Source organism: Onychomys torridus, chromosome 2 (assembly GCF_903995425.1).
Source record: "Onychomys torridus chromosome 2, mOncTor1.1, whole genome shotgun sequence".
Taxonomy (NCBI): Eukaryota; Metazoa; Chordata; class Mammalia; order Rodentia; family Cricetidae; genus Onychomys; species Onychomys torridus.
Window position 1 is genome coordinate 81,559,484 of NC_050444.1, and position 17,325 is coordinate 81,576,808.

At 54.6% G+C, this 17,325-nt stretch overlaps 1 protein-coding gene across 1 annotated transcript in view; it reads left to right on the plus strand.

The window, feature by feature from the left end:
* Positions 1 to 5,711: 5,711 nt before the first annotated feature.
* Col27a1 (collagen type XXVII alpha 1 chain) overlaps positions 5,712 to 17,325 on the plus strand; it is a 119,354-nt gene continuing 107,740 nt past the window's right edge. Inside the window, 4 exon segments of the mRNA XM_036178180.1 lie at positions 5,712 to 5,732; positions 5,734 to 5,768; positions 11,111 to 11,181; positions 14,586 to 16,327. Coding sequence (XP_036034073.1) covers positions 5,712 to 5,732; positions 5,734 to 5,768; positions 11,111 to 11,181; positions 14,586 to 16,327 — 1,869 coding nt within the window.

A 17,325-nucleotide genomic window follows, 5' to 3' on the forward strand; every position in this document is an offset into this window, starting at 1 on the left:
GTTCAGCTCCTACTGAAATGTACCATCCTAGCTATGGGGAACCAAACAGTGAGGCAAAAACAAGGCTTGTGGCCTATGTGCTGATGAAGGGATTCCAGAGGGGCAGCGGGAGGGCACTCTGTCTTCTCATAGCTGCTTTTACCTTCAGGGCTCACTCCCAAGTCCTTAGGGCCCAGCTAAGCTACAGCAGCTCCTCAGGAAGTTTAGAAGCCAGGCCTCTCTGAGGACAGGGCAGCCCTCTATGGCCCACCCTCCCTGGTTGCTAGAACTCAGAGCCTGACAACCATCATCTATCACTTACCATGATGTCCCATGTTTATCAGAGAAGAGGGTGGATTTGTGCTCTGGCCATCAGTATACATCTGCTTATCCTAAAGTTGGGTCTGTCATCCTGCCACTTGGGACAGGAGCAGGTGACAGGGTGGTTATCTTGCCTTTCTCCCCTTCCTTTCTTCCTAAAATGCTTCATATTTTAATTTATGTGTGTATATGTGGGAGCACACTCATACCACAGTGCATGTGCAGAGGTCTCAGGACACTTTGTGGGGGTTGATTCCCTCCTTCTACTATGTGGGTCCCAGGGATTGAACTCAGGTCCTCAGTCTTGGCAGCAGGCACCTTTCCCTGCTGAGACATCTGAAAGCTGGCCCCTTTACTGTTCCTGTCTCTCCCAATTGATTGCTTTCATTGTCGTGACCAACAAGTCCGACAGGAGTCACTAACAAAAGAAAGTTATGGCTTTATCGTTTGCTGTAGCCCTTCAGTAAATGTACTGATCAGGAAGGAAGGCAGGGGTGGATGGGAGGGATGGGAGATGAGGGCAGGAAAGCAGTGCAGGGGTGGGGTGGGGTATGTTTTGACTTACAGTTTGGAGGCATACAGTCCATCACGGCAGGAAAGGTATGGTGTCAGACGTGGCTCAGGTTCATGAGGACCTGGTTCCATGACTTAGGCAGTCAGGAAGCAGAGAGCTCTCTCCAGAAGTGGGACCTGGCTCCAACCCTCAAAGCTGGACCCCAGAGAGACTCACTTCTTCCACCAAGGTGCCACCTCCTAACTGTTCTCTCCTCACTTTCCCAAATAGTGCCACCTAGTAGAGGCCAAGTGCCCAAACAAGCCTGTGGGAGATATGTTACATTCAGACCATAACTGTTGTTTGCTGAGCATTTATGGAGCACTTCCTAGGCTCCAGGCATTGAGTTTTCATCAAAGGGAGACAGTGCAGCCCCTCCCAGAAGGGATGTAGCCGGGATACCACCCCCCACCCCCCACAATGCCCACTGCTCAGTGCCCAGCTCAGAGCCTGGAACACAAGCCATCTCCCTGTTGGCTGAGGGCCAGAGAACAAAGGACTTTTATTATCAGATATGAATTGGGTGTCCATTCCATATTACTGACTGAATGGGCTCCAAATTTTCAAGCAAGAACCCCTGGTGTGTCCAGTGATACAAGGGGTTAGGAGGAATGGGGACTAGTGTGGGGACCCTGGTTTTCCTCCCAGTTCAGCATGGTGAGAGGCAGGGTGCTCTGCCCTGTTTTTCCATCTTTTCTTTGCTGGCCTTCTTTCTCAGGTCAAGAGCACCCCAAGAATAAGAGGCATGTCTGATGCACTGTGGCTTCTGAGAAAAAGTTGGCCCATAATCTAAAGAGATAGAGGCATGAATGGTTCATAGTCTCACCTCTGTGATGTTTGTAGGTATTTAGTGAGTGCCTACTGTGTGCTCACCATGGACGCCATCTAGATCCAAAGTTCCTCTCATGTCCAGAGTGCCTCAGAGAGCCATAGATCTAATCCTTGAAAGTCCCTATCAGGTAGGAGTTCTCGTTGTCTGCCTCATCCCTGACATGCCTATACAGGCCTGCCAGTCAGTTTACCCCATTTTCAGGCTTACGGCTTCAGAGATGCCACCTGAGGGCTGGCTGTGAGCCTTATCCTCTTCATGGGGACAATGGCTCCGTGCCTTTGGCAGTAGTTTATTCCTAGTCACTGGCTGTATGTCATAAACCCGTGGGGCAGAAATGACGGATGTGAAGAAGCAGGAAGCAGGATCTCTTCTCTGCTGGTCTTCATGCCAATATCCTGGTCTCTTCCTTCCAGCTGACTGTGACTCCCAGAGACCTCCAAGCCTCACTGCCTTCCCAGCAAAGTTCGGCAGGCCCCAGTCACTATTCACTGAACAGAATGAGTCTGATGAGCAGCCACGTTCCCTACCCACGTTCAAAAGACCCTTGGAATGATTGGCTTCCATGCACCCACATTCTGGATGGGGAGGGTGAAGCATGACGGACACTCTTCTGGGCTTCCAACAGTTTCCCACGGGCTTGGGGGCTGTCTGGTTCTTGACACCAACATTACATTTCAGGATCACAGGGAAGATTTGGGAAGGCCTTGGTGCCACCATTGGCCAGCTATTTACCTTTGAGGAAATGCACCTCCTTGCCTCGACACCTGTGTCCTCACAACGGGAAGATCTGGAGAGTTTCTCTACCTCGTTGGCCACACCCATTCTTTGAGACCTTTTTGCAAACCACCCTATGTTCCTATGATTCTTCCATGGGAGATACCTCTTCTCTATAGCTAACTAACATCCTTTAGGATCTAAAAGCTACCTCTTCCAGGCTGCAATTCCTGGTTTTCTAGCCATCCTGAGTCAGTCAGCTTGACAATTCAACTGATGCTTGTGTGCCTTGTTGAAAGTCCCAATCATGGCCTTTTTGTGTTATCTCTGTAGTCTCTGTGCCGCAGCAGGATTACCTCATGATGTGGTGAGTGCAAGGTCACCCATCCAGATGTTTCTCTCTACCCTAAGTTGTTCTTGGGGACTTCTGTCCACATTACAATTTATATATGTTCACAACCATGTGCAGTTTCTTTGTCCCTAACAATTAACAGTAGCCCGCTTCCCTCAGAGCAGAGGTTTGCATACTACATATTGTTTTATAGCTTTTTTTTTTTTAACAACTTCTTTGGGTTGGCAATGTTCGGAGTGCCAATTATGTGGACAAGGGTGGTTGTGAGTGGAGTGGCTACATCAGGTGAGCATTGAAGGACAAGGATGTGTTCAAAAGCAGCAATGGGGAACATGACATAGGTCTTAAAGTGGCCAAGCTTGCCCAAGCTGGGGGCAGGAAGGATGGGAGTGTCTCAGGGCAGAAGATGAAGTGGGGGAGGCTAAGGAGGGTCTGCTGGGAAGGAGAAAGGGCTGTTGACTGCATCACCATTCCAATGTGCAAAGGACAGGAGTCGGGTACTTAGTTCAGCGGCCTCTGTACCACTTTTGAACTTAGTCAACCTTCTTTTCAGAGTAGATAACAACACATCTCCCTTCCCATAGCACAGTGGCCCTCAGCCAGGATAGAGCGTGGGTGAGCAAAGACGCGAAATATCTCTGGTCGCCAAATCCCTCAGTAATGGAGATAAACATCTAAGAGTGTCAACCTCACTAAGTAGTCGAGATACCTAACACTTAAATTCAATACTTTAAAAAGTCTCTAAGGCAAAAACCGAAAGGGAAAAAAAAAAAGCACCCTGAACAAAATACCAAAAAAATGTAAATAAAGACAGGATGTGCCTGGCACAGATTATGCAGCTCAGAAACACATGGGGGCAGTGATTGGACAGGGAGTAAGTACTTTACCTCTGAAGCTGTGAACTTCGGAAAACTCGAGGAAGCCCCGAGGCCCTTTCTCTGGAAGAAGGCGCAATCTGTGCACAGCCTCGGGGTGCTCTTGCAAAAGAAGGTGAAGCACTCCGAATGGACACGGGGGGTGCGCGGGCCCCCGGCGGCCGTGGGTGCTCTGCCCCCTGCAGGATGCGGCGCACAGTTCAGTGGCGCCCTCCCCCACTCCGACTTGGGACTTTTCCGAAAGTTTGCTGAAACCAGACACCTTGCTTGACCGTGCCCGCGTGCAGCCGCGGTTTAAAAGGCTGCCTTCAGCGCCCCTTCCCCGCCCCCAGCCGAGACTTCAAAAGGGCCGGCGCCCGCCGCGGCCCCAGCACCTATGAACCACCCCCCGCACCCGGAGCTCGCGCCGGAGCCTGAGCACGCGGAGTGGCTGCGGCTGCAGCGCAGGGGGACCGGGCCGGTGGCGCAGGCCCGCGCTCCCATGCTCCTCCCGGCGCCGCTGCGCCCCGCGCTCCTTTAGGGAAGGGGACTGCACCCCCGCCCCCGCACCCGGGGCTGCGGGGACCCATGACCACAGATGCCGTTAGGCACCCGAAGAACCGACCGGCCAGCGTCGAACTTAGGGACTCAGTAAGTGCCCGGGGACTCCTGGAGCGCTCGGCATTCAGAGTGCGCAAAGGTGCCAGGGTGGGCACAAGTTCTGTGTGCACGCCCGTAGTTGCCATTCGCAGAGGGTTGTGTGCTAGGGGGGAGTGTGCATTCGGGGACGTGTATGGACTGTGCATATGGGAGTGTGTGTCCTATGCTTGTGCATTTGTGCAGTGTGAGTACTCGCGTGGCTGCCTCTGCGAGCCTGGAGTCTGAGCCTGCGCGGAATCCGGACATCCGAGGGTGTTTCTCTGGAGCTCAGATAAGTGCGTGGCTGTGTCTGCCTGTGAATGAGTGTGAGTGTTTGGAGTGTGCCTGTGGGAGGGAGTGTGTGCGCACGATCACCAGTCAGTATGAATCGCTTTATAGAGGCTAGAAGCTAGAGGGAATTTAGTCTCAGGACTGAGCTGTGGTTTTGAGTTGGAGAATCTGCCTGGATGTCAAGAGTGTGCACGTGGAATCCCGGGGATTCTTTGGTTGGCTGTAGGGGTGAAGGTGCAGGAAGGCCGAAGACAGTCAATGCGCTCACCCGCAGCGTTCTTTCAGAAGCTCTGAATCTAGGGTGCAACTTTTCTGCAAATAGTTGGGAGTTAAGACAGACGACGGTTGTCGTGGAAGTGTAGATGCCAAGTCAAGGTCCCAGCTGTGTTCCTGGAATTCTGGGATCCTTTCAGGAATAGAAATTGTCCCCTTGGTCTCCCACCCTACGGTAGCGAGGACCCTCAAGTGTCATAAATCATAAGTTCCTAACCTAAATTGTGATGGATCTCTGAGCAACCCGGAGCAGCCTTCTTTCCACGAGTCTGTTTTGAGATGCTCACTAGGAGGAGGGGCGACGATGTCCCCGTCTCGGATGGGTGGATGGTCGCGCGAGGCGACCGAGGCTGCATCCCTTGCTGCGTCCGGCAGGGGGCAGCAGGTGGCAGCAGAGGGCGGCCCGGCGCGGGGAGGAGAAGAAGGTGGAGAGCTGCGGCGGGCCGAGACTTTAAATCGCCTTCATTTCCCCCAAATCCTTCCTTTTCCTCTCCTCCCCCAGGCCGGCGGGGAGGCAGCTTCCACCGCCCTCTGCGCGCGCTCGCCCGGCCTTGCTTTGCCTCCAGGGACCGCTAGCGGCCCACCTCCAAAAGTTTGATCATCTCTCTCTAACTCTCCCTCTCTGCTTTTTCTTGCTTCTTCCTTTTCGGTGGAAGCAGAAAAAGAGAGGCAGGGGCGAGCGCGGCTCCCAGACTCCTGGGACCATGGGCCTGGCGCGGGCGCCCGCGGGGCTGAGGCCGTGCCGTTCGCCTGCTCCGGCGCCCCTGGGCGCAGGGCTGCGCTGGGGGTGCGCGGGTAGCGCGCTCTGAGCCGGCCTGGCGCGGCGCGGCGGGGGGCTGGCGGCCCCATGGGGCGCGCCCACACTTGCCCCCCGGGCTCGGGAGTATGAAGTAGGGGCCTGCCATGGGCACGGGATCGGCGCGGGGGGGCCCGAGGCACAGCGGCGGCAGGACACGGGGGGTGAGTACGATCCCACTGCCCCTGACCGAGCTTCCTGCGCCTCGGATGTGCACGGGAGGCTGGGGTTCCCCGCCACGCCAGACGCTTGCAGAGGAACGTCAGCTTCCTGTAGATTCCTGCGCCCCCGCTAGGCGGGACGCCAAGGGTTAACAGGGGCTGCGCCCCCAGGCCAGGCTGCGCCTTGCTATTGGGGCGAGAGCCGGCAGAGGAGGGTCGGTGCAGAGCCAGACAGGCGATCCAGAAGAGCGGAGAGTGGCGGCACTCAGAGTGGCGGGCTGGGGCAGGGGTAGGGGCAGGAGGAGGGAGTCTCGGTGTCTGCAGGTCTCAAGCTTGCACGCCTCGGGTTCCACTGTCCTGTGAGTCAAGTTTGTAGGTCTCCAGGTCTGGGCGTTTGCTCCTGGCTCAGTCTCTGTGGTTCTGCACGTCCCTGCTTTCCTAACCTCTCTGCTTATGAATGTGTCTGCCTGGGTCTGAGTGCCTCAGACTTTCCCAGCTTCTCCCGGGAAGCCTGCAGTTCCTGTCCCTCTCCCGAGTAAGCGAGGAGTGAGAGCCAGCTTGTGGGAGCGGAAAGGCCCTGGGAGATCACCAAGTCCAACCTCCTTGTACAGATCAGGGAACCGCGGCCAGAGTGGGGCCGGGAATCTCCAGGGCGGGGCTGCACACAGCTGGCACCCCGCGGCTGGGATTCCCAGCTTGTGCAGAAGTTGTAAGAGAGAACGAGGGATCCAGTCACTGCATGTGGGTGTGTGTGGGAGAGCGCGGTCCAGAGGGGCCCTGTGGACTGCAGCTCAGGCACAGGGCTTGTCCTTCCATCCTGCGGGACTCTAGGGCTCCCGGGAGAGCCTGGCTGGGTTTGTAGCACCGCCCACCCGCTCAAGAAACAACCCTCTGAGCTGGAGCCCGGGTGATGAGCCCCCCCCCCCTTCTTTTCCATGTCTTGGAAAAAGCTGGCTGTTTGAGATTCCCCCACTCCCCCACCACACACATTCGTATACACAGGGCACCAGTGAGCACACTGGTGACTCATTTTCTCCGGGAGACCCTGTGCCAGGGCAGATGCCAGCGGTTGGGCAGTGTGGTAGTGCCAGGGAGCACCCCACAATGAGGCCGAAGCTTTAGGCAGGCCAACAGCCCCAATGCCTCCCTGCCTTCCTGGCCATACATCCTCAAGCTCCTAGCCACCTTGGCTTCAGCAAACCTTCCAGCTGTGTACCCCCACCCCCCTTTCCCCCTGGCTCCTTCTTCCCCTCCTTGCTTCTGCATTGAGAAGACCTCTCTCCTGTTTATCCATGCCGCTCTTCGGTAGAACACCGGCCTCTGGGACCTTCATGGAAGGAGCCCATCCTCTTTGCTTTCCCTTGCCTCTTCTTGCACCCCAACACACTCCCCTGATACCTTGATGGTAGTTTCTTCCTTCGATCTCAGTGCTCAGGGACCTTCTAGATGTCCCCATGGCATGGCCTGGTCTGGCATGCTGAGGATCCAGTTCACTGGCAGTCATGAATGGCAAGGAGGCAGTCCTGGGCTCACTTCAGTGGAAAGCAGGCTTTGGGGCAGAGCATAGGAACCTAGCAACAGGCAGTCTGAGTTCAAGTCCTGTACACTCTGCTGTGCCCGTGGCCAGGCCTCCCGCCTCTGTGCTGCTCATTTGCCCTCCCAGCTGGCAAGGTTTTGTGAGTTAAAGAAGCCTGCTAGGCAAGGGCTCTGAGCATGGGCTAGTGTATAGTAAGTGTTCAGTAAACCACAGCTGTTATTTATGTCTGTACTCACTGCTTTGTGAATGGGTGTGTGAGTCAATGGGCAAGTTCTGGGCTATATCCTGTCCAGACAGATGACCTGTGTGTGTGTGTGTGTGTGTGTGTGTGTGTGTGTGTTCCCATGGAGGTGGAAGGTGTGAAGGAGGACTTTGGGTGTGGCTGTCTTGGGCACATAGGGTCTGGTGAGGCCACAGAGGCAGGTGGTGTAGGGACAGACTCATGTCCTTCCCAGCCAGGCTTGGTGCCACTCAGTCCGTGATCGAGCAGCTGGGTGCAGCAACCTCAGGGGTTCCTATGCCCTCTGGGTGTAAGGACCGTGGAGCTCTCTGCATGTTGATGCTGGGATGGACTTGTGAATCTTCAGTGTTTCCGGGAAACAGGTATGGAGGGAAAGCCACCCAAACAGAAGGCAGCTTCTGGCCAAGTCTCTGAACAGGAACAGCCATGTGTGGTGAGCTAGTGACTGGCTTCTTGCAGGGGACAAGAAACCCCGGCTACTCCCTGGAGGGTTGCATGTTCAGGCTGTGTCTCCAAAGTGCTATCCTTTGTGGCTCATATCTTGGGGTGCCTGCTGCCCTCTTTGGGAGTGGTCCTCATGCATTGATCTTCCCTATGCCATGGAGCTCCTCCATGTCCAAGCCCTCCGTGTCCAAGGTCTGTGAAGTTGTAATGAAAACAGAAGTCGGGGAGAACAAAGCTGTGAGCCAGCGCAGTCACTAGCATTATTAACAGTAGCCTAAACAGCACTGGAACAGTAGTCACACTGCCGGGCCTCCTCGCTTCCGCAGCCAACTTTCCAGGCTGGAGCTTACTCACAGAGATGGCTCCAGGGCTCCCGGCTGCATCTCAGTTCCTGCTGAGGAAGCTGGAACTCTGGTCCCCAGTAAGTAGCAAGTCTCTAAAAGATTCTACCTTCTCCTCTAGGGAAAAACACATGAAATGTAGGTCTGTTAGTGGGAGAGTTGACTGGCTGTGGGCAAATCCCCTCTCTCTGGGCTCCTGTGGCCCATCTCTTCGAAAAGATGGTTAGGGATAGAATCTGGTCCCTAGGGCTCTTCAAGACCCTTCTCTCACTGAGATGTGATGAATACTGGAAAGTGTAAGCCTCCGATGGGCACAAAAGCCCAACCCCAGAAGGCCGGCTGCATTTGTGCCAATCTTCTGTGGCTTGGCCTTAGGCAGCTGAATAGTACAAGAAGCCTCGACTCCATCTCCGGTGCCATCCTTCTGACCACTGAAAACTTGATGTAGTGTCCTCTAATCTACCCTCTAGGGTGCCCTACAGCTGGAAATGGCCTAGGTGGACATATGTGGCTCTTGTGCCTTCTCTGGATCACCTGGTGTCCCTCTGTCATCTGGAAAACATCCAAGACAGGTGCAGGTGCTACAGCATTGGCCGACTCAAGGAGTGAGGAAAAATGCCAGGAGTCAGGTGCTCAGTGTCTTGTCTTCAGGACTTCTGGGAGCTTTTTGGATACAGGCATGCTGGGGAAGCCATCTAAGCTTGGATGCAGGGTTGGCTCTTCCCTGGGATGCCTGGCTACTGTTTTCCTAGAGTACCTCTCTGAATGACAGTACAGTTTGGGATCTGCACAAGGTGCCTTTGAAGGCAGCCACTCCCAACTTCTGTCAAATAAAACTTAATAGCCTGACCCCAGTTCCCAGGGCCACTGGGGCTGCCTGTGACTTTTGAAAGCCAGCCGTGGCCAGAGGACTCCCTATCCTTTGCAGAAGGCAAACCCAGTGCAGCTAGGCACTCTGACTATTGGTTAGTAGTCAGCCACAGTGAGCAAGATGCAAGACGTTTGGCCCCAGGAAAGAGAGCCCCTACCAATGTCAGCAGACTGGGAAGGGTAAGGGGGGGACCTGGAAGAAGGTAGAGCCACGGAGGGAAGCTTTGGGAAGATACTTTCAAGCCCAGAGTCCTCCTCCACCATGTGGTCTGCATTCACCATGCAGGCCTATGTGGCACCTTTCCTGTCCCCTGTGCATGGGCCTGCCGGAGAAGATGTCCAAAGCCTAATGTCAGCATCCCAGGGCCCTTTCACCCAGTAAGCCTTAGGCTGCAAGTAACCGAAAACTAAATCCAACCCGATTTTAACAAGGGATCAGCGGTCATTCCCCTTTGAAGAACCTCAAGAAAGATTAGTGTAGGGGGTGATGACATTAACACCCATGATTGTTCCCTTTCTGCCATCCTCGTGTGTCCATGGGACTTCTTAGCTCTCACACACCAAGTGGCCAGCAGCACCTCTGAACAGCATGTCTTCATTCAAAAGCACCCGGAGGCCGGCAGAAAAATCTTCCCATTCTTTCTACATATTATCTTTCCTGGGGTGGCTGACAGGCATCAACCTACATCTCATTGGCTATATTTGAATCATATATGCATTTCTAAACCAGTCACTGGCATGATCTTTATTCACCCAGTGTCCTTTGAACTCCGTGGGTAGGTAAGCCCGGGTGATGTGTTACACAGCACCCATGCTTGCTACTGAATCAAGTTCCTGCTAGATTTGAAAGTAGGGAGGCCTGGCAGGGAATGAGCCGGGAGTTGCAGACAGCAGCCCTGGGTTTCCTGTATTGCCCTGTTCCCCACACCAGCCTGATTTTACTCTTAGAAGAGGAACTGAGCCAGTCTACCCCAGCCAGAGCCCTTACCACTCACCAGTCACCCAGCTCAGCTTCCAGCTGCCATCTCAGCCATCTCTGGCCACATGCCCCAGCCTCCCCTCTGCCCTCCTGGGGATCGGTTGCCCTGAGTGGCTTGGGTGTCCTAGTGGATGCTCCCACAGGAAGGCGAAATAAGATCCTCACCTCTGCCTATCATGGCAGTAGCTACCGAGTGCAGCTTTAACCATGCCCGGCCACCGCAGTGGGGTGTAGGCAGTGGAGAGGGGCCAGGTCGGCTCTTTAGTGCATGAGCCGATTTAATCTCCACATCTGGCCTGCAAGAGAGGATGTGTCAGTCCATGCTGCAGACTAGAGGAGCTCAGGAAGGCTGAGTGACTCATCTGGAGTCACACAGCCTGGAAGTCACAGGGAACCAGGTTTGCTCCTGGGGGCACCTGGCTCGGCCCTGCCTCCATCCTCCAATCCCCTCTTTCCTCTGTCAGCACAAGTGGTATTAGCTTTTGTCTGAGCCCTGAGAAGGGGTCTTCCCTTCCACAGGCACCTTGAGAACCCTGGTCTTCGGAGCAGACCTGCCTATTTCCCATCTGTCTTTCAGCTGTGACTTTGCTATCCATAGTCTGGGGCTTGGGGAAGCTTGTCTTGAACTTTTGGGGGCTGTAGTGCTGATGAAGGGCTGAACTCTAAACCTCCCAACATCTAGCACAAGGTTTTAGACCCCGCTTCGAAGAGCAAAGCTGTGTTGGTAGCTTGCTGGGGTGCTGGGTTGGAACCTAAGAGCATGCTGGGAGCGAGAGCCTGTCTGCTTGGTCCTTGAAAGCTGTGCCTTGTGGCTTCAGTATGAGACCAGGATGGAAGGGAACTGGGCTATGCCATCCCTCCTGGCTCCCTAGCCGGATCTGAGTGTGAGGGTGGAAGCTGATGCCCTGTGCATTTGTGTCTGCCTGTCTCTAGGGGGTTTCTCTTCGCCTGGATCTTGGTCTCATTTGCCTGGCATCTGGCCTCCACCCAAGGAGCTCCTGAAGGTAATTCTCTCTGTTCTTTGTCCGGTGGAAACAAAGGAAAAGGAGGGCGGAAGAGAACTCGAGAACTCGGGTAGCAGACATCCACACCACTGGTTGGAATGTAGAGGCTCAGTTTTCCCATCCAGAGAATGGAGCCAACCATGGGCCCAATTCCCTGGGGTCTGTGAGGGGTTGGAAGGGTTGCATGCAGGACTGTTCTCCTGTTCTCCTGAGTCCAATCTCAGTTCCTCCTTTGCTTTAGTCTGCTGGGTATCTTAGGAGCCACTGCTAGGGAACATGGAGGCTGCAGTGTCTTTGCCCATTCCTAGCATCCCTATACCCTTCGCTTTTGCTGTCCCTGGAGAGATGTCCAGGCACCTGTGGGCTAGCCGCTCCACTGCCCATAGAAACTCAGACCTTTCCCATGTCTATGCCAAGTGGACATAATACCACTAAGATTAACTGCCCTTCCCTCCTCCGTGCCTGCCATGTTCTGGGACAGGCAGCAGGCACCTTGAAAATCCCTATACCCTGACTTGGTCACTGGGTAGGAACTGGACCCCTGGGAGGTAAGGGCCATGCCTGGAAGGGACTTTGCTGCCCAGCAACATTTGTTCATGTGTCATATTTTCCGAACTTGTGGAACAGCTGTCCAGAGTCCTGAGTCAGGCAGGGGGGCGGGAGCGACCGGAGCTGTACTGAGCCAGGTTTATGTAATAAAGGCATCTTGCTGGAGCCAACTGGCAGGCCTGTCCACCCTGGCTCAGGCCCTCAGTTCATTCCTTGTCCCCTGTCTCTTCCTCCCGGTGGGATTCAGGATGGGGCTCTGCTTTGCCTCTGAACCCATCCGAGTAGCTTCAGAGCATTGTGGGATGGGATGGTGGCTGAGAACAGAGACTCCAATGAGCTTGGGTTCCTAGGTTCCAGCCCCAGCTGTGAGCTGCACAGTACCCTGGGTAAGTTACTATATTGTAAGTCTCAGCTGCTGGCACACATCTGGCACAGAAGAGACAGGAAGCTTTCAAGTTCCAGGCTTATCTGAGTCATGTGGTGAGACCTTGTCTCATAAAAAAAGAATAAATAAATAAAATAGAAGAAGAAGATTATTAGATGCAATGTATGTATGTAGCGCCATTTGCCAAGTTCCCACCTCCAAGATGGTTGAGAAAAATGGATGCATGTGCATGGTAAGCATATTCAATTTGTTCTTGTCAGCTGCGATTTGGTTCATCTGAAAGGTCTAGGTAGTGCCACCTTCTACAGCGGCCAGACGCTTCAGGAGTCACAGTTGGTGCTTTAGTGGCTTCAGAGTTTCTGCAGAGGCTGGCTGTCATCAGGTTTCAAAGCCATCTGTGGGGGACAAGGGAGCAGTCCACTGTGATACCTATCCTGGCCAGCTGTGACTCTTCTAGGGTTGGCCACCTGGCTGGAGGCCTGGAATGTAGAGAAGGATTGTAGGGGTGTGCCAAGAGCAGGCCTGACGAGTACCCTAGCACCGCGGGGTATGCAGGTGGCTTCCTTCCCCAGCTAAGTGGCTCCTCCCACTTGAAGTAGTTTATCATGAGTAGTATGTCATGATAAGACAATCTCGGTGACTAGAACAAGGAAGATCTGATAAGAAAATCACAAGCAGTGTTCTGTTTTAGCTTAGACTGGGGACTGGCTGGTGTGAGAAAGGAGAGGAAGGGTAACTATGGGTGATGCAGCAGGCCCTTGGGTTCTGCAGAAGAGCTTTGTCTAAGCCATCATGAAGCTATGGTACAGCACCCTGGGGTGCAGAGTCCTTAGAGCACTGAGAGCTTGTTCTGCTGTCTGGAGACCCGAGGACCAGGAAGAGACTCTGGCAGGGCTTGGTGAGGATGAGGAGGATGAGCGTGTAGGTGATCCTCATTGTCCCATCCTTGGTCCATTTATCTCTGCACATCTGTGCATATATCTGTGTCTTTCTCTCCACACTCGTCTCTGCACATCTGTGCATACATCTGTAGCTTTCTCTCCACACCCATCTCTACACATCTGTGCATACATCTGTAGCTTTCTCTCCACACCCATCTCTGCACATCTGTGCATACATCTGTAGCTTTCTCTCCACACCCATCTCTGTGCATCTGTGCATATATCTGTGTCTTTCTCTCTACATCCATCTCTGTGTGTCTGTCTTTCTATCCATCTGTTTTTCTATTTATCCATTCATCCACCCACCTGTCCATCCGTCTGTTCATGGTTGTCAGCTGAGGACCAGTTAGATGTCATGTGCTGGATTCAGGCTCCAGCATGGCATGTGGTCGTGTGCTAGGCAATAAGGAGAGAGCATTCAACTCTCAATATTAGAGTCTCAAGGCCCTGACTCAGACCTCAGCCCAGATGGAAGCTTTAGAGATAGGTGGAAGTTCTGGAGGCACTTGATGGCTCCCTGCAGAGGTCGAGGTCAGGAGCCAGCCCACCTTTGTAGACGCTGGCAGTTCAGATAGCTGAAGTGATCAGATTACCCGAAGAAGTGGATCAGGATGCCTTTCTTTCCACGAAGACTGGGCTACATGGTGAGAACTTGTCTCAAAAAAGCCCAGAAGATCGTTTGATCTAATGCATGCATACAGTGTGGATCATGGAGTTCCCGCCTTGAAGATGGTTAAGAGAACCAGGTTCACACGCATGGAGAGCATATTTGCATTGTTCTGTCCAAAAACCCTCCCTTTGCTCTGGGAAGCCCTGCCAACATAATTACTAAGGATGGGAACTGGCTAGACCACGGATGGATGTCTGTATGCTTGTCTGCGGAGTGGAGATCACATGGGCACATGGGTTACTTCCTCCGTGCCCTTCAAAGCTACTTGGGAGGAAGGCTCAGTGGAGTTTTAGCTCCCTTTGAGAGCAGAGCCCAGCTCCTCAGCCAGCTCCAGCCTGAGATTGGGGTGGGAAGATGTGCCTCTGATGAGGTGGTGAGACCCGCCAGGCTCCCTGGAGTTCCAGCAACATATGACTAAGGAGATTGCTTCCTGGAAGGAGAGGAAAAGGGCATGTCTGGCTCTTTGGTGTTTGGTGGACAGCATTTCTTTTGGGCAGCAGTTGTCATTTGAAAGTACGTGGTGTTGGTTCCTTTGCCACGAGGGCGTTTGCCCATTCAATCATCGCCACGTCCCTTTGCAATGGCTCCTATGACATGACTCCATCTGACAGATGGGAAGACTGAGGCTCTAGAGCCACAAGGTTAGGAAGTAGTAGAGCTGGAGGTGTGGATCCAGGAAGGACCTAGGAAGGCAGACAGGAGCATGCAACCCAACCCTGGGATGCAAGGTGGCAGACAGTTGCAATGTGACACCTCAGTTTGGGGTAGGTCCCTGTGCAGGGAAATGAGCAGATTCCCAGGTGGCTGCTTGTGGCCTGAGCTGGAACAAGCTCTCACCATCTTATCTTATCCCTCTCAGATGTGGATGTCCTCCAGCGGCTGGGCCTCAGCTGGACGAAGGCCGGGGGTGGCCGGAGCCCTGCACCCCCAGGTGTTATTCCTTTCCCATCTGGCTTCATCTTCACACAGCGGGCCAGGTTGCAGGCCCCGACGGCCACAATCCTTCCCACCACCCTTGGCCGGGAGTTGGCGATGGTGTTAAGCCTCTGTTCGCACCGCGTGAACCATGCCTTCCTCTTCGCCATCCGCAGCAGGAAGCACAAGCTGCAGCTGGGCCTGCAGTTCCTTCCCGGCAGGACAGTCGTCCACCTGGGACCCCGGCAATCTGTGACCTTCGACCTGGATGTGCATGATGGGCGCTGGCACCACCTGGCCCTAGAGCTGCGTGGCCGCACGGTCACATTGGTGACCGCCTGTGGCCAGCACAGGGTCCCTGTCCCACTGCCTTCCCGTAGGGACTCCACGCTTGACCCCCAGGGCTCCTTTCTCCTGGGGAAGATGAACCCTCGTGCTGTCCAGTTCGAAGGTGCACTCTGTCAGTTCAGCATTCATCCCGTGGCGCAGGTCGCTCATAATTACTGTGCCCACCTGAGAGAGAGGTGCCGACAGATGGACACATATGGTCCCCAGGAGGGAGCCCTCTTCCCCTGGGACTCGGGCCCAGCCTTTGCTTTGCATCCTGAACCAGCCTTGCTTGGCCTGGGGAACCTGACCAGAGCCCCAGCAACCCTGGGGACCAGGCCTGTAAGCAGGGGACCCGTGGTGACTGTGGCTCCTGCCATGCCCACCAAACCCCTGAGAATTGTCTCGCTAGATGCCCCCCAACACATCTCTGCCCAGACTCCACTAGCACCTGCCAAGCAGTCAGCCAGGAAAACGCCTTCCCCCTCGCCTTCATCTTCTTTGGCTGGTTCCACCAGGAGTTTTCATCCAGCTGCTGCCCGGCCAGTACAGATCACAGCCACTCGCCCCACCACACGTCCCCCCACCAAACCTCCTGCCCTTTCAGTCACCCCTGTGAAAAGTCCCCGTCCAGCCCAGAGAACAGCCGCCCCTTCATTCACAAAGCCTGTTCTACCCACCCAAAAGCCGATGAACCGCACCTCCCACCTAGCGCCTTCCAGAGCCTCTAGTCCCACAGTCAGGCCTGTCCAGAAGACCCTTGTGACACCCCGACCTCTGGCACCCAGCCCCCGGCCCCTGCACCCCACTGCTGGTTTATTGAAGAAGTCTGCTATTCCCACAGTAGCAGAGGCTAAATCCAAGATGAGCAGTTGGGCCAGCAAGCCAGTCCTGGCTCGCACTAGTGCCCCTAAAACTCTTAAGCAAACTGTTGTGTCCCAGTCCCCCGTTCCCTACCTGGGCTCTACCACAGCCTCACGGACACTGGCTACAGCACTCCCTCCGTTGGGCACTGGAAATCCTAGAATGGCTCCTCCCACTCGTGACTCTGCTTCAATTCCTGCTGGAAGCAAGAACTTCACAGGACTGGAAGCCTCCAAGAAAACCAGACGGAAGAGCAGCCCCCGGAAGCCCATGGCTCTCAGCCCTGAGAAGACAGCAAGGGACACCCCACCAAGAGACCTGACCACCGCGTCCAGCCAGCTGTCCTCCCCAGCCCTGGTCCTTGCCCCAGCTCACCTCCTGACCTCCAGTCCCCGGCCCACCAGCAGCAGCTTCCCGTTCTTCCACCTGCCTGGCCCTACACCTTTCCCGATGCTGATGGGGCCTCCAGGCTCCAAGGGAGACTGTGGCTTGCCGGTAAGACTGGGTAGGGTCTGCATGCTACTTGACACCTAAGTGGGTGGCTACGAGGCAATTCAGTTCAAGAGCACACCCCTTGGTAAGGATGAGGAAGGAAAGAGCTACCCCGGAGAGGAAGCCAGGTTGGTCCCCAACTCCTTGGCCTTATTGTCTCTGTGGCCATATGTCCTAGGGCAGGGTTGTGAGCCCTTGAGGCAGACTTGGTAGGGGTCCCTGAGTTTTAGCTAGCTCAGGTCCCAGGTAATTCACTGATAACCCAGTGCAAGGGTCCGTGGCTTCAGGAACACCATAGTTAATGGACCTGGGTCACCACAGTGAGCTGACAAAACAGCTCCCCATGTGGCCCTGCTGGCCTGTGCGCCCGTCTGGGAGCTTTGGATAGAGGTCACGGATGAGTAGCTTGGGATGTATTTGGCTTGGCACATGAAGCTTTCTTTTTTTAATGCAATCTAGTAGTTACCGACATTGAAAAAGTAGGGTGGTTCATAGGAAGGTCTAGTCCACTCGGTTCTCTTGGAGGGTAGGAGGTGTGATGGCTCTGGGGTGGCCTCTTCTCACCATGATCCCACTTCTTGGAGTGTCCTAGCTGACCTTCCCATTGGCATGTGTCACCTACCTGACTGGTACCCAGGCTTGACTGTCTACCCCTAGTTGAGGAGTTGAAGATGAGGAAGGACCTCGTGGGTCATGGAACAAGAATGAGACAAAGCATTCCATGTGCAGAGGCTTGCCTGGGACTGTATCCAGGGCCAACGACCTTCCCTGGCTGAAGGCCAGTCCATCCAGGCGGGAAGTAGTAAGCTGGGGGTTCTAGAAGGCTCAGGCCCCTGCTCTGACCTTGGCAATGGCCACGGTACAGTGGTTGCCCCCTCCTCAGAGCCAGGTGTCCTACTGGGCTCTGGGTTTCAGGGTCAGGCACCCTGCAATGTGGAGACAGTGGCAGACGCTGGGACTTCCTGGGTCTTGCAAACACACTTAATGAGTTTTAATAATCA